The following is a 13,402-nucleotide window of genomic DNA, read 5'->3' on the forward strand; positions in this document are numbered from 1 at the left end:
AGGAAGGATCCTGGCCCAGTGGGGTGTGAGGCGGGAGAGCAGAACAAGCATGCTGCCCCCTGGCGGGGGGCTGGGCCGTGTAAGGATGGAGGTCCAAGGTGGGAAGGTAGGGGGCAGGCAGACCTTCAGGCGGTGGTGAAGGCCAGGAGGCTGAGGTGCAGGCTAGACATCCTCAGCCGGGCGCAGGCNCTCACTGTGGGTGACAAAAGTGTCGCAGGAAGGGGGTCAGCCAGGTGGGGGCAGCTCTGGGGTGTGAGGAGCATCCTGACCTTGGGACTAGGACCAGGGAGCAATGGGGAGATGCCAGGACACCAGGGAAGCAAAGATGAGAGGGGCCAGGCAGGCAGGCAGGCCCTCGGGGTGCAGGGCAGGACACGGAATCCATCTGAGTAACGGGGCGTCTCGGCGGGATTTGAGGGACGGCCCAGCTCACATTCTGGCTGCTGCTTGTAAGGCAGGGGTGGGTGCTGAGGGCAGAGCCTGAGCAGCTTTTGGAGGAGTCATCTGGGAGGCAGCAAGGAGATGGGGCAGGCGGTGAAGCCTGGACTTGGCTGAGGGATGTGCCCACAGGAAGGATCCTGGCCCAGTGGGGTGTGAGGCGGGAGAGCAGAACAAGCATGCTGCCCCCTGGCGGGGGGCTGGGCCGTGTAAGGATGGAGGTCCAAGGTGGGAAGGTAGGGGGCAGGCAGACCTTCAGGCGGTGGTGAAGGCCAGGAGGCTGAGGTGCAGGCTAGACATCCTCAGCCGGGCGCAGGCCTTTCCCCCCTCTCCCCGCCCTCTCACCCTCAGCCGGGACACCAGGTCTCTGTGTCACCCGCAAATGTGGCCTGGCCTCCTGTCCAGGCACACTACCCTGTCTCACACTTCCCGTAGCATGTAGCAGCCCTCGAAATGACCTCAGTCCCTTCCCTCTTGTTGCCCAGCATCAGCTCCTTGAGGACAGATGTCCGTCTGGCTCTGGGCTACGTGCCCCATAATGGAACAGTCCCGGGCCCCTGGGCACTCAGCAGCTGACCGTGCCAGCAGCCACCTGTGGCTCTCCTGCCAGCACACCACAGAAGTGACATGGGGTCCACTGCAAGGGGCAGGGACTCCATGTCACTGCTGCTCCCAGACCCTAATGAAAAAGAACGTCCTTCCTGCACTCTGCAGGACCCAGCTGGACCTTGGGGTGAGACACAGTGTCTGTCTGTCTGTCTGCCTGTCTCTCTCTCTATCTCTCTCACACACACACAGAGGGTTTAACTCGTTTTGTCCCTCCAACCCCCCAGTTCCTATCTATGCCTGAGGGTTGGGGCAGGGAGACTGAGGAAGCCTGGACAGCCAACGGGACCTGTGTGTATTTTTTTAATGCACTGCAGTGTATTAAGTATTACGACTTCGAGCTACAATGAAGAGTGACTGACACTCTTTTTCAGCAGCGGGACCATTTAAAAGGGATAAAAGCGGAAGGCGCAGGACCCAAGCTTGGCTGGTGGACAGTGGTCCTGCCCCTATTCCTGAGCCAATGCCAGTCCCACAGGAAAGCACTGAAAAATGCTGGTAAGCACAACTACAACAGTGGAAATGCATATAAATACATTGGAGGTGGCAGAAATTTTCCCTTTTGTCTCAATTTCACAGCACATCTTGGCCCCAGGAAAAAAGTCTCAGCGGGCAGAGGTCCGAGCTCCGGGGTCTACACCACATGGAAGGAGCTCCCCCTGGAGGCGTCTGGGCGCAGGCCCCCTCTTCCCAGGGCTCCGGAGGATGGGGTGCTTCCCAGAGCCTGAGGTCGGTTATCTGCAGAGGGGGGTCAGGTTGGAGGACAGCTGCTTCATCTCTGCTGGCATGGACGATCGAATGGTGGGTACACTGTTTTTAAATCATTCACAAATGCCCTCTAATCCCCAGGAGAGGAGCATGGTGGGGGGGGGGCAGGAAGCTTCTTCGGCATCACTTGCCCCCACCCCCACCCCACCCCTCTGTCCTGGGAGCCACAGTGGCCGTGCAGGGCCTGCAGACTCCAGGCTAGGTTCAGTGCCTTCCAATGCAAGGTCTCTGCCCATAATGCAGGGCAGGTACCTTCTTCCTGGGATTTTGGCGAGCCCTCAACCTCTTCCTTCAGGTGCACCAAACCTCTCCATCTTCCGAAGACATCGCTGCCTTTTGCCTTCCGCCCCTTGGCTGACTCTCTTGGTGAAGCTGACATGCCTCGTTCAGGAGCGTTCCCCGCTCAAGTTCTGCTGTCGGAAGGTCCTCACCCCACTCCTCCCAGGAGGTCTGCTCCTGGGCTTTGGGCTTTGCCTTATCTGGAAGGCCAGTTACTGCTGACGAAGGAAACATCGCTGCCTATTCCCCTGAATCTTTTATTTCCAGACCACAGCCCTTCAAGTTCCAAAGCAGAAATTTGCCATCGTCATACTCTGTTTCCTTGGTGACCTGCCCTCAGGCAAAGTGGTTCTCCTCACTACTGAGCCAGTTAAAGGGTTTGCTGGAGTGACCAGAAGCCCACCGGCTCCCCTTCCACAGGTCATCCTGCAGGGACGGCACAGGTGGCTCTGACCTGTCTGGCTTCCTGGAGAGCTGGCTGGGTTGTGTGTCTTCCCTGAAATTGAACGCATGCACGGACACATGCGTTCCTCACCTTTCCCTACCCATGCCCTGGGCCAGGGGCACGGAGGACAGAGAGAGGTTGGGTCAGCCCCATTAGAGTCGCTCAGGACGGGTGCTTGCCGCCCCTCAGAGTCCCAGACCTCAGTGTGTCTAGAGTAAGGCAGGTGCTCAGTTCACTTGGGAAGGGGGGCAGGAGCCCCGCAGCCCCCTGGACCCACTGCGCTACTCCCTTCGGCCCCTTACATGTAGCAAGGGATCTGCCTGAGGTCAGGGGTGGCAGATCCTGTCTGCACAGGCTAGAAGGCCACAGAGGCAGGGCCTGAAGCAGGGCGTTCGCAGGTGGGAGGGAGGGAGCTCTTGGGGGCACTGGCTCCCTCCGGGTTCCCCTGGTGTGCACAGTCTTAGGGGGGCTGCCTGAGTCCAGAGCAAAGTTGGCTCAGGGCAGTGTGTTTGGAGGGGTGGGTTGGTTGGAGAGGGATGGGAAGGGCAGGCACCCTCAGCAGAGGCACCGCAGTGGGGAGGGGCTAGGGAAGGAGGTGTCTGGACCACTACCAGTCCCAAAGGGGTCAAGGGGCTCAGCTCAGCCCATCAGGAGTAGCGTTCCGGAGGTACCAGACACAGAGGGGGCAGCGCTGAGCCAGGAGGCAGGTGAGTTCCCAACTCCCAGCTCCACAGCCGGCCATTTCCGGGCCACCCTTTCCCTGAGCGCCCTGTGGATGCAGACTGGACTATGGCTGCAGACCAGGTCTGCTGAGACAGGGGCGGGTGCATCTCTGGGAGCTGCCACAGCCACCCTTCCCCACATCCCAGCACGTTCAGAGCAATGCTCCTGATGGGCTGAGCTGAGACCTTAGCTCTCCCACCCTCAGGCTCCCTCTTACTTGGGGTCACCCTTGATCCCTGGGGGCTCCCTGGCCCAGGAGAGAGGTGGGCAGGAAGACAGGAAGTCAATTGGGCAGTCCACATAGGTGATGGGCATCCTCTACGGCAGCCCTGGGAACCCTGGGCCAAGGCTTGCTGCCTGCAGTGCCCATTGAGGCCACACGGAGGCAGCGTAGGGCAGCATTTCGGTGCCGCCGCTCTGAGGGTGGGACGTCCAGGAATCCCAGAGGCAGGGAGAATGGCCGCTACTCCCATTTCCACCCGCTTCTCCACGCGCTTCCTCTATGAAGTGCCTTAGGAAGGTAAGCAACTTAGGAAAAGTGACAGGTCTTCAAAGGGCAATAAAGGGATGGGCAAATCTGAAAGGGTCTGTAAAATCCTCCAGGCCCCCACCCTGTTCAGTGGCTGGGGAAACGGAGGCTCAGGAAAGCTAAATCACTTTGCCCGATGTCAACCAGTAACCCAGCTTCCAGGGCAGGTCTCTCCAGGCACCGGCTGACTGTCTGTTGGAACATCACTCCACTGCTGGGCGTGAACGCTGAGAAAGAAGATGACAGCTTAGCAGGGCTCCTGGTGACTAACCGGGCTCAAAAATAAATAATACAAATAAAAATTAAAAACCACACACACATTTAAAAAAAGACCCAGAGCCTCACTCACAGCCATTTCTACCCAGGGGCTCTCAGGCTAAGCCCCCTGCCCCCTGCACCTGTCCTGCTCTGAGCCAGATTGGAAGGAGTTCTCGGAATCCTGGTTCAACCAATAAGATGGTGGGGGGGTTCCATGTCCAATTGGAGCGATACCCTCCATCAGTATCTTCACTGAGCAATCAGACAGGCCCCATGGTGATCAGTCAAGACGGTGCCTTTTGGACAGAGCAAACTGCAAGGATTTGGAGTCCTTATTTGCATGAGAAAAGACCAATCAGGGACCAGGGGTGGGGACATCAGTCCATATAAGTCAGGTCCCTGCTGGCTGAGTGTGCTTTCCCCTTCCACCAAAGACTGGATATTGCTTGGCCCTGGCTGGACCTGAAACACTGAAGATGAAACACTAAAGGTGTCTTGCCAGACCGAGGCAGAACAGAGCTGTCTAGCAGGACATGGCCTTGGCCCCAGGGCCACCGAACGGTCTTCCCCAGGCATGCTGTCCTCCAGTGGGGTTGTTTCACCGTTGAGCAGTTTGCACTGAGTAAAGTTTCCTTCCTTGCTACACTACAAACTGGGGACTCCCGCTGGCGTTGCGTTGGTTCCAACCACCATTGGTTGACATCGGTATCTGGGGGAGGGGTCCCCAGAATTTGCTATATGGACAGGGGATGGAAACACAGAAACCAGTNACGGCCTTGGCCCCAGGGCCACCAAACGGTCTTCCCCAGGCATGCTGTCCTCCAGTGGGGTTGTTTCACCGTTGAGCAGTTTGCACTGAGTAAAGTTTCCTTCCTTGCTACACTACAAACTGGGGACTCCCGCTGGCGTTGCGTTGGTTCCAACCACCATTGGTTGACATCGGTATCTGGGGGAGGGGTCCCCAGAATTTGCTGTATGGACAGGGGATGGAAACACAGAAACCAGTAGAGTCGGATAGAAATACCACATTAAGTGAAGAGGAACTAAGAAGGGGGGAGATCTCACGCAGGTCAAGAGGTGAGAGGGAGGGTGGAATCCAGGAGGAGGCAACATTTGAATTTGGCCTTAGGGTGGAGTAAGAAGCTGGTTCAGGGGAAGAGTGGGGAGGGTGGGCACTCCTGGGGTAGTGGCTTGGGGACAGGCAGGGTGGCAGAAACTGTGGAGCCCACGTCGGGCACATGTTCTCGTAGGGGAAGTGGGATGTTAGGGGCCAAATGGAGGAGTTTGCCCCCACCCGGAGACCCACGCAGGCTGCTGTGGGAAGTGGGGGCTGGCGTGGATCTGGAATTTTCCTGGATTCCATTACAATGACAGTGTGGAACAGAGCAGTTCTCCAGATGAGCTCATGTGGAGGTGGGGGTAAACACGCCGTCTCCATGGCAACGGTGGGGCCTGGTCTGGGAGGTCCAGCTGCCCCTCTGAGAGCTGGAGGCCGCTCCTCATTCCTTGGCCGTGACTCAACCATGCAGGGGCAGCAGGGGCTGCTCGCCATGGGGAACCCCTTACAAACCCCAGAACTGGCTAAGGGGCAGGCAGCGGTCCTGAGAAAACCTCGGACCGTGAGGTGGGAGGCTCCGCGGAGCACCTGGTCCCACCTGCTCAGCCTCCCCGAAGTCAGGGGCTCCTACTGAGGGCGAGCGGCCCATCCAGGTGGATGCGGGACGCAGGGCTGCAGACAGGGGGCAGCAGAGGCTGAGAGTGAGGCTGGGCTGGGTTGGCCCCTGCAAGGCTGGGCACTGGATGACAGGCAGGGGAGGTCAGATCCTGTCCAGGTCCGTCTTGCTGCTCCTACAAGCAAATGGCCTTGAAGATGCCACCTGGCCCTGACCTCAGGCCCCAGTGCCTGCCTCAGCCTCCCAGCCTAGAGCACCAGGAAGGCACTGCGATCACCCAGCTCCGCCCTCTCCACTTGCCTCCTTGGAAGCTCAGACATCAGAGGTGAGGAGAGCAAGGTCAGAAGACTTGGGACCTGGAGACCAGTAGACCTGAGATCTGACCTTCAGTAGCTGGGGGCGGGGTCTGGGGCTCCTTATTTGGCCCCTCTGAGCTGCCGTTTCCCCACCTGTAGAAAGGTAGACCCACCCTCCTAGGATGGTGGCAGCTGGGGATCCACGGAGAAGGGGCACCTGGCACAGGGCCCGGCCCTGAGCACATGCTCAGCGAAGAGCCGGCCCCACTGCAACCGCAGGTGGCTCATCGGGCCTCCCAGTGCCGACCTCCAGGATTATTCTGACCAACGCCTTCCAATCGACGTTACGTTTACAATAAATCAATTGTGATTGTTCCCAGGTCTTTCTGACACGGGTGGTGCTTCATATTATAAATGCACGATTTAATTAAATATGTAAACCAGCAGTCCTCAAACTGTTTAGTAGCAAGGTGCCTTTACACTCGTAAAAATTACGGAACATCCTAAAGAGCTTTTGTTTATGCCATTTACGTCTACAGACACTGTATTCGAAAGTACAGCTGAGAGACTTCAGAATGCACAGGCACAAGGTCGGATGGGCTGTGGCCGCTGGAGACCATCCCCTGGACACGGCTGTGATGGGTGGGTCTCCCCCAAAATCTGGAGGGTCCCCAGCACCCCCAGACCGCCCTTTGAGAACCCCTGACGCAAACTAACGAGCCGCACTCTGGAGGCCTGGCAGGAGGCCTTGGACAGTGTGGACACAGAGGGAGAAAATTCTGTGGGGCACCCACTGCCCAGGCCATGGGGGACTGCCTCAGATGGCTTGGCAGGCGGTTCCCACTCTCGGGCCCTCTGAAAACCAAAACCCCAAACCCAAAACGAACACTGAGGCCTCCGAGATGCCCCAGAATCTGCCCCCCCTGCACATTCACATTCAGAGAAGAGGCTTCGGCCCTTTGATCAAAAGACAAATTAATGAGCCCTAAATGTTTTAAGTAAAGATAAAATGTTGAAGAGATGTGTGTGTGGTTAGAGGGGATTCCCCAGTTTTCCAACGTGCCCAGTTTACTCTGTAATTACTGACACTTGGAAAACACCCCTCCCCCATTGCCTCTCCCGGTCAGCAGGGCATGAATGCCGGGTGGGGGCACTGCCCAAGGAATCAGCGAATGAGCCAACGAATCGTCCCCCCATCCCGATGCCCAGGGCCTAGTGCAAAGCAGACGTTCAGAAAATATTTGCCAAAACATCACAGTTTGACTGCTCGTACATTTTCCACCTGGAATGCGTCCACTTGGTGCCTTTGCAACACTCGGGCAAGGCTGAGCCCAGGGGCGGGCCGCCCACTTCTGATGTGACTGCCCGAGAGCTGACCCAGCGGATTTGCAAATGAGGGGCATGGAGGGGAGCAGGGGTGCCACCAAGGCGGGAAGGTCTGGGGACAGAGAGGGGGCTTCAGGAGCAGGGACAGGACCCAGGTCGCAGAGTCAAGTTCAGCCTGGGACCATCAGGCATGACCCATGAAAGAGAGGAGAGAGGTCAGCCGCCCAAAGTCATCCCTGGAGCTCGAGGCTGGGGCCAAAGGTCACTGGCTACCGAGGATCTCTCAGGGACCAGAAAACATTCTAGTTCCGTAGCTTTCACAAGCCACTCCCTTAGAGTGGTCACTGCCTCAGACACAGCTGAACTTCAGAAATTCAAAAGTGCCCAGCGTTTGATGTGGATTTCCTGGAGAACTGAGAAAGTAACTTAAAAAAAAAAACAAAAACCACTTATAAGCACTCAAAAATCACTTCTACCCAGAGATGAAGAAATAGTCCTATGAGGGGTGGGGGTGGGGGGAGGCAGGACTCACTGGGGAGGAACATACAAAAGAATGGCTTGTAATCTGAACTTCAAAGAAAGTGGGCCTTTTGCCCCATCTCACCGTAACTTGTCCCACTCACTCCAGCCACAGGAGCCCGCCTGGACAGGAGGACACACCATCGCAGAGCAGACGTGTCTGGAAGCGTGGCCCGCTGCAACGAAGCTGCCTGCCCACTCAGACCTGAGTGGGCCCCATGGGGCACAGCCACAGCAGGCAGGCCTGTGGGCACCCACACGGCCCTGGACTACCCCGCTATGCGTGGCTGGATAATGGCCCTGCAAGGTGTGCGCACCCCAAACCCAGAACCTGTAACTGTGTTACCTTACATGGCAAAGGGGCTTTGCCGCGGGGACCTTGAGATGCTGAGATGACCCTGCGTTGTCTAGCAGGCCCTGAGCAAGCACAAGGGTCTTCCCGAGAGCCCAGAGGGTGAGAGTCAGAGAGAGCTGTGACGATGGGGGCGCCGCGAGCCAAGGGATGTGATGACCCCCAAGAGCCTCCAGAGGTAACCAGCCCTGCCCATTGAGACAGGCGCTGGGGTTCCACCCCCCAGAACTGTGAGATCGTACCCTTGTTTTAAGCCACTCAGTTTGGAGTGACTTGTTACGGGAGTCCACACTGTCCCCAGAATGACCTAGCCTTCTAAAACCCTGAACTTGAGACAACCCTCATCTCCTTTCTCAGGCATACCCTCCCCAAGTATGGCCAGGGGACCCTGAGGGTCTAGTGATGACTTCCACCCAGTGACTCCAGGGGTCTCCAGTGCGGCCCCCAGAAGCCAGGCAGGCGGGATACCTGGGGAAGCAGCCACAGTGAGAGTGGTCTCTCGGGAGAGGCAGGGCCTGTGCTCACTGGACCTCGGGATCCGAACGTCTGAAGACAGCAGTAGGCCTGCCGGTGGTCAGGGCCGGACCCCACACCCAGACTCTCCCCAACTGCAGGCCTGCACAGGGCGTCCCTGGTCACATCTCAGCCCTTCCCTCCAGAGCCTTGTCTCTCACCTGTCACCAAAGGGAGTAGGTCACCTTCACAGAGAAGGTGCACATCGAATGCAGGTAAGACGCTGAACCCCCTTCAGCGACTCACTCACGCACCAGGGACACCTCAGAGAACCCACCACCACGAGGGCTCGTGACAGCAAGCAAGGGCCTGCGTGCCCAGGCACCCGCCACAGGGCGCACATTTAATTCTGGACGATAGTGATAAAAGCTCAGCATAACTGCAGGTCACTGCACCAGCTCACGGGGCGAAGGGAGAACAACCCAGCTCAGTCCCACACGCGGCTTTGCAGAACACAACACCTCTTGAAGACCAGGTCGGGAGAAACGTTCCACTTCACTTAGGTTTTGGGTGACAGGCTCAGGACCCCCCCACTCAGCCGTTGACAAGAGTGAGCCTCAGGCGAGATAGAGCAGGGGCATCTACCCTCAGAGAAGGGCCCCTGGACAGAAACTGTGGCTTGGTGGCACCGGTGGGCACGGAACGGGCGGGCCTACGTGTATGAAAGGACCTGTCTAATAAACCAAATAACATTGGAAATAACACCATCCGTGATACTTCTGTAAGAAGCAGAATGAGGCTGCATGTCATTCACATGCATAGAAGTGCATAAGAAAAGTCCCCTGCAATTATGGCAGGGGTGGGACAGCACAATACATAGTGAAAATGACAAGTTAGCTGGCAGACATTGATCCGTGAAAGAGCTGTGTCCAGAGCGAGCAGCCTCATCACGCACAGAACTGAAAGGAACCCACTCAGAAAATGCACCCTCCCTCCCCCCACACACGCACACACACTCCGTGCTGCAAATACACGCACACACACTGACGTGATGTTCCCCAGTGCACACATGTGCTCCAAGTGCCGACTGTGACGGAAGGGCAGGGGGCTGTCCCTGAAAGCGGGTGTTGAGGACACACAGCTCCTTCGGTAGTGGAGAGCCAGGGTGTGCCCGTACCGAGAGCCCTCCGCACACCCTTGGACGGGTGGTGCATCCCACCTGCGACAGCAGAAAGGCCAGGGCTGCAGCTGGAGGCTGGCCAGTCCTCGCAACTGTGAGTGCCGATGGGTGTGAGGGTGGCAACAGTTTCCGACTCGGTGTCCAGGACCGTGAGTGGGAGCTCTGGTTCGTTCGTGGAAAGCTCCCTGACAACACGTGAGAACGCAGCGTCACTGGTTCCCACCTGGGGCTGTGTGCTGAGGGGGCTCCCTCAGTCTTTGCCCGTCACCTCCAGGAAATGACAGACTATTAGCCCATCCATGAGGACAGCAGGCTGCCAGGTGGCCCAGCAAGGTCCCTGCAGAATCCCAGCGTGCCACACTCGGCCCCAGGGCAATTCATGCATTGTGTTTCTGAGTCAGGACAGGGGCATCTTGTCATCTGTGGATGGAGTCAGGCGGCTGCCAGGTGTGGCAGAGTGGGGAGGGGCCACAGGCTCACCCAAGGGAAGGCAGAGCAAGGGAGCCCAGGGTGGCCAGACTGAAACTTCAAGTCCCCCCGGTTTCATGGTCTTGTGCACAGGACGGGTCTGGCCCCCCAGATTTCCAGGAACCGTTTGGTGCCTTGAAGTTGCTCAGTCTGGCATGAACAGCCACAGTCACCCCTTCAGGTACAAATCAAATGCTATTCCAATTATAAACCAAATAAGCTCTGGAGCAAACTTCTAAAGAGGCAGGAAAGAGAGCTCCGGCTAGTGAAATGCCTGTTTCACTCTTTACGTGAAACCTAAGTCCACGAGAACAGAATGGGAGGCGGTCCGAGAGGCAACAGGGTTTATCTCGGAGGGGAATGAAGGGCTGACTGTGGAATAAAAGGGGGTGCGGGGGGTGAAAACTCCTCCATCCCTACCAGGTGAGTACTGATCCACAGAGTGTTCCAGAACTGGATGTGAGGGGGGAGCGCTGGCGGGCCCCACGGCATGATCTCGAGTGTGCTCGGCCAGACCCCAGAACAGTCAAGTGCCAGGCCGGGGGTCCCCCCCGAGCTCCTGGAGCGGCGCCCACCGGCCTCACCCCAGGAACAGGGGCCCCGGGCCGGGAACAGAGGGCAATCTGTCCAGCAGGGGGGCTTCTGGTGGCCTTGGGCAGGGGAGCACTGAGAAGGGTCGGGGCTGGCTGTTTGAGGTCACAAAGGAAATTTTGGACGGTCATGATAAACACGAGCCTGAGAGGGAAAGAAGCCTCGAATCTCGGGCTCGCTCCTCACTCTGAGTACAGTGGTCCCCCTCAGACAGAGGCTTGTAAATCACGGTGACAGCGAACCCGCAGGCCCCTGGCCGGCGGCGGGATCCCGGCCTCACGTCTCCTTCCAGGTGAAGGCCTCATCGGCCAGGACCTGCGCCAGCCTGGCGTTGAAAGGCTCGTAGAAGTCCTGCAGGGTCTTCCGTGTGACGGGCCACATGGGCCCCAGGCTCCGGTCCTCGGGACGCCGGGCATTGGACGCGGGGCTCTTGGTCATCAAGGCCTCTTGCTTCTCACTTAAGGGCCCTGGAAGGAGAAGAGAAAAGGCCCGTGAGGCAGGAGGCAAGGGTGCGCTGCAGAAATCCCAGCCGTTCTGCGGGCTGAAATGGGAATCCCTCCGCCCCACCCCAAGAACGTGTCTGGAGATCGAATTCCTGGCCAGGGAGCTGCCAAGCATTGTTCCGAAGCCGAAGGCTCCATGGCCAGTGTTTGGTGCCCCCCCCCCCCCCAGGAGGTGCCCTGGCACTTCAGGCTCCATGGCAGCCATCAGTCAGTCCCTGGGCCCCTGCACAACCAGCCAGGCACAGATTTTCCGACTCACCAGCCCACCATCACACCTACTTCGGGCTGCAGAAACATGGGGGACCATGGTGGGGCCCTAGCTTGCCCTGTGTCTTGCTGTAAAGTGGCCATAGGGAGGGGGAGGAGGGGGGCTGTCTGTGCCAGAGACCCCACTGGCTGGACCCCACCTGGGAGCAAGCCAGCAGGACTGCTGCCCGAGGCTGCACCTCCACCCTGGCCCTCTGGACTGTGACCCCACACCAGCGTCACCTGCCGCCAGTTCACTGCCCAGGCCTCCTTGCCCCAGGCTCTTGCAGTCTCGCCACAGCCTCTGGTGCGTGGAACAGAAAGAGCAGAACTGGCCTAATCGAGCATCTTGGGGACGAAAGACAAGCTCGCTCGTGCTCAAGAGTATAGGGAGCCAAATCAAAGAAAAGTGGGCCGCGGCCTTTGAAGGAGAAGGTGATCCCGTGCCATTTCATCACCAGCTCCCCAGGAGTGGGAGAGAGGAAATCAGATGACAGAAGGGTCCTGTGTCCCCGCAGGGGGCAAGCAGATTTCTGGGCCCCAGAGGCCCAGGAGCCAGGCCCAGCAGCCCAGCCCCATGGCTTGGATCCCAGGGGTCCCCCAAGACTCGAGAAAATGTGATACCCTGTCCGATGCCTCCTGCAGGACCTGTGGCCTCCACAGGATGGTCCCTGCCACCCCCTGACATGCTGTCCACCCCCAAGGCTCAGTTCACGGACTATTGCCCTCCACGCTCCCTTCAGCAGCTGGGACCCCAAGTCGCCTGGATACACCCACTGTGACCATGCTAACCCTCCCCGTCATCCTGCTGGATATTTGAGCCGCAGTATGTCCCCTCCCTCCAGTGGATGGCAGGCTCCCAGATGAGGGGACCCCCACGCACACACCACCCACCGGCCCAGACAGCAGTTGGTGGCTCACTGACAGAGGCGGAGTGGCCTCCCAGCTCAGCCCATCCTGCCCGGCTCACAGAGTCTGCCTGTGACTCCACAAGTGTCTGGCGCATGACACTCAGGTCCAGCGACGCTCATACCGAGGTTGAGAAACTGGAAGACCCGGTGCATGGTGTGCTTGACGTTGGAGGCATGGTCTTCCAGGCGAAGGACCAGGAACTGTTCTTTCCTGAACACGGTGAGCCAGTCCAGGAGATACACAGCGTAGAGCCCCACCTGCAGCCGCACCTAGGACCGGAGAAGGGGGCGGGCGTTACCCCAGGAGCAGCCCCGCCCCCCTGCACCATGCGGCACTTTTCCCAAAGTGTCATGGCACATCCTTATAAACCAGCCCCAAAGAGCGGTTGATCCTAGCAGACAGCTGCCTTCAGGCTCCAGACGTCAAATGCCACGCATTCTGGCCTCCTGTGCAGGCTCCCACTTAGGGTGGCACTTCGTCCTCACGACAGCCCTGTCAGCAGCCCCACGACACATTTCACAGTGAGGACTGCAATGGAGGAAGAGGCTGATGGAGGAGCCGCCACAGGCGCAAATACTCTTTGCACAATATCCTGGCTGTCTCTGTTCCTGTGCCCAGCACACGACAGCCGCGAAAAACACCTACAAACACCGCGAAGACAAGCCCGGTGAGGGAGCCGCTGCCGCCTGGGGCCACGCAGGCCTCTAGGCCCGTGAGGGTGTGTGCACATTTGAATGTGAGCACCTACATAAGGTGGGGTGGGGGGGTGGTCCTTGTTGCCCTCCTGGGCCTTCCCTCATGTCAAACAGCAAGCCTGGCTACTGAAGAATTAACCTC

At 58.5% G+C, this 13,402-nt stretch overlaps 1 protein-coding gene and 1 long non-coding RNA gene across 3 annotated transcripts in view; both read right to left on the reverse strand.

The window, feature by feature from the left end:
• Positions 1–1,332: 1,332 nt before the first annotated feature.
• LOC118990539 (uncharacterized) lies at positions 1,333–3,521 on the reverse strand. Its single transcript, XR_005067255.1, has 2 exons — positions 2,065–3,521; positions 1,333–1,822 (listed from the first exon to the last, which is right to left on the reverse strand). It is a non-coding gene; the product is annotated as an uncharacterized LOC118990539 (long non-coding RNA).
• Positions 3,522–7,944: 4,423 nt separating this feature from the next.
• The window catches only part of CHST15 (carbohydrate sulfotransferase 15), a 68,768-nt gene continuing 63,310 nt past the window's right edge, over positions 7,945–13,402 (reverse strand). For both annotated transcript variants that reach the window (XM_037051144.1, XM_037051146.1), the window contains exons 7-8: positions 12,687–12,834; positions 7,945–11,371 (exon numbers count right to left, since the gene is read on the reverse strand). In XM_037051144.1, coding sequence (XP_036907039.1) covers positions 11,181–11,371; positions 12,687–12,834 — 339 coding nt within the window. In that variant the 3' untranslated portion in view covers positions 7,945–11,180. The remainder of the gene's footprint in view (positions 11,372–12,686; positions 12,835–13,402) is intronic.

Source organism: Sturnira hondurensis, unplaced genomic scaffold (assembly GCF_014824575.4).
Source record: "Sturnira hondurensis isolate 20B ecotype Veracruz unplaced genomic scaffold, ASM1482457v3 Scaffold0007208, whole genome shotgun sequence".
Lineage (NCBI taxonomy): Eukaryota > Metazoa > Chordata > Mammalia > Chiroptera > Phyllostomidae > Sturnira > Sturnira hondurensis.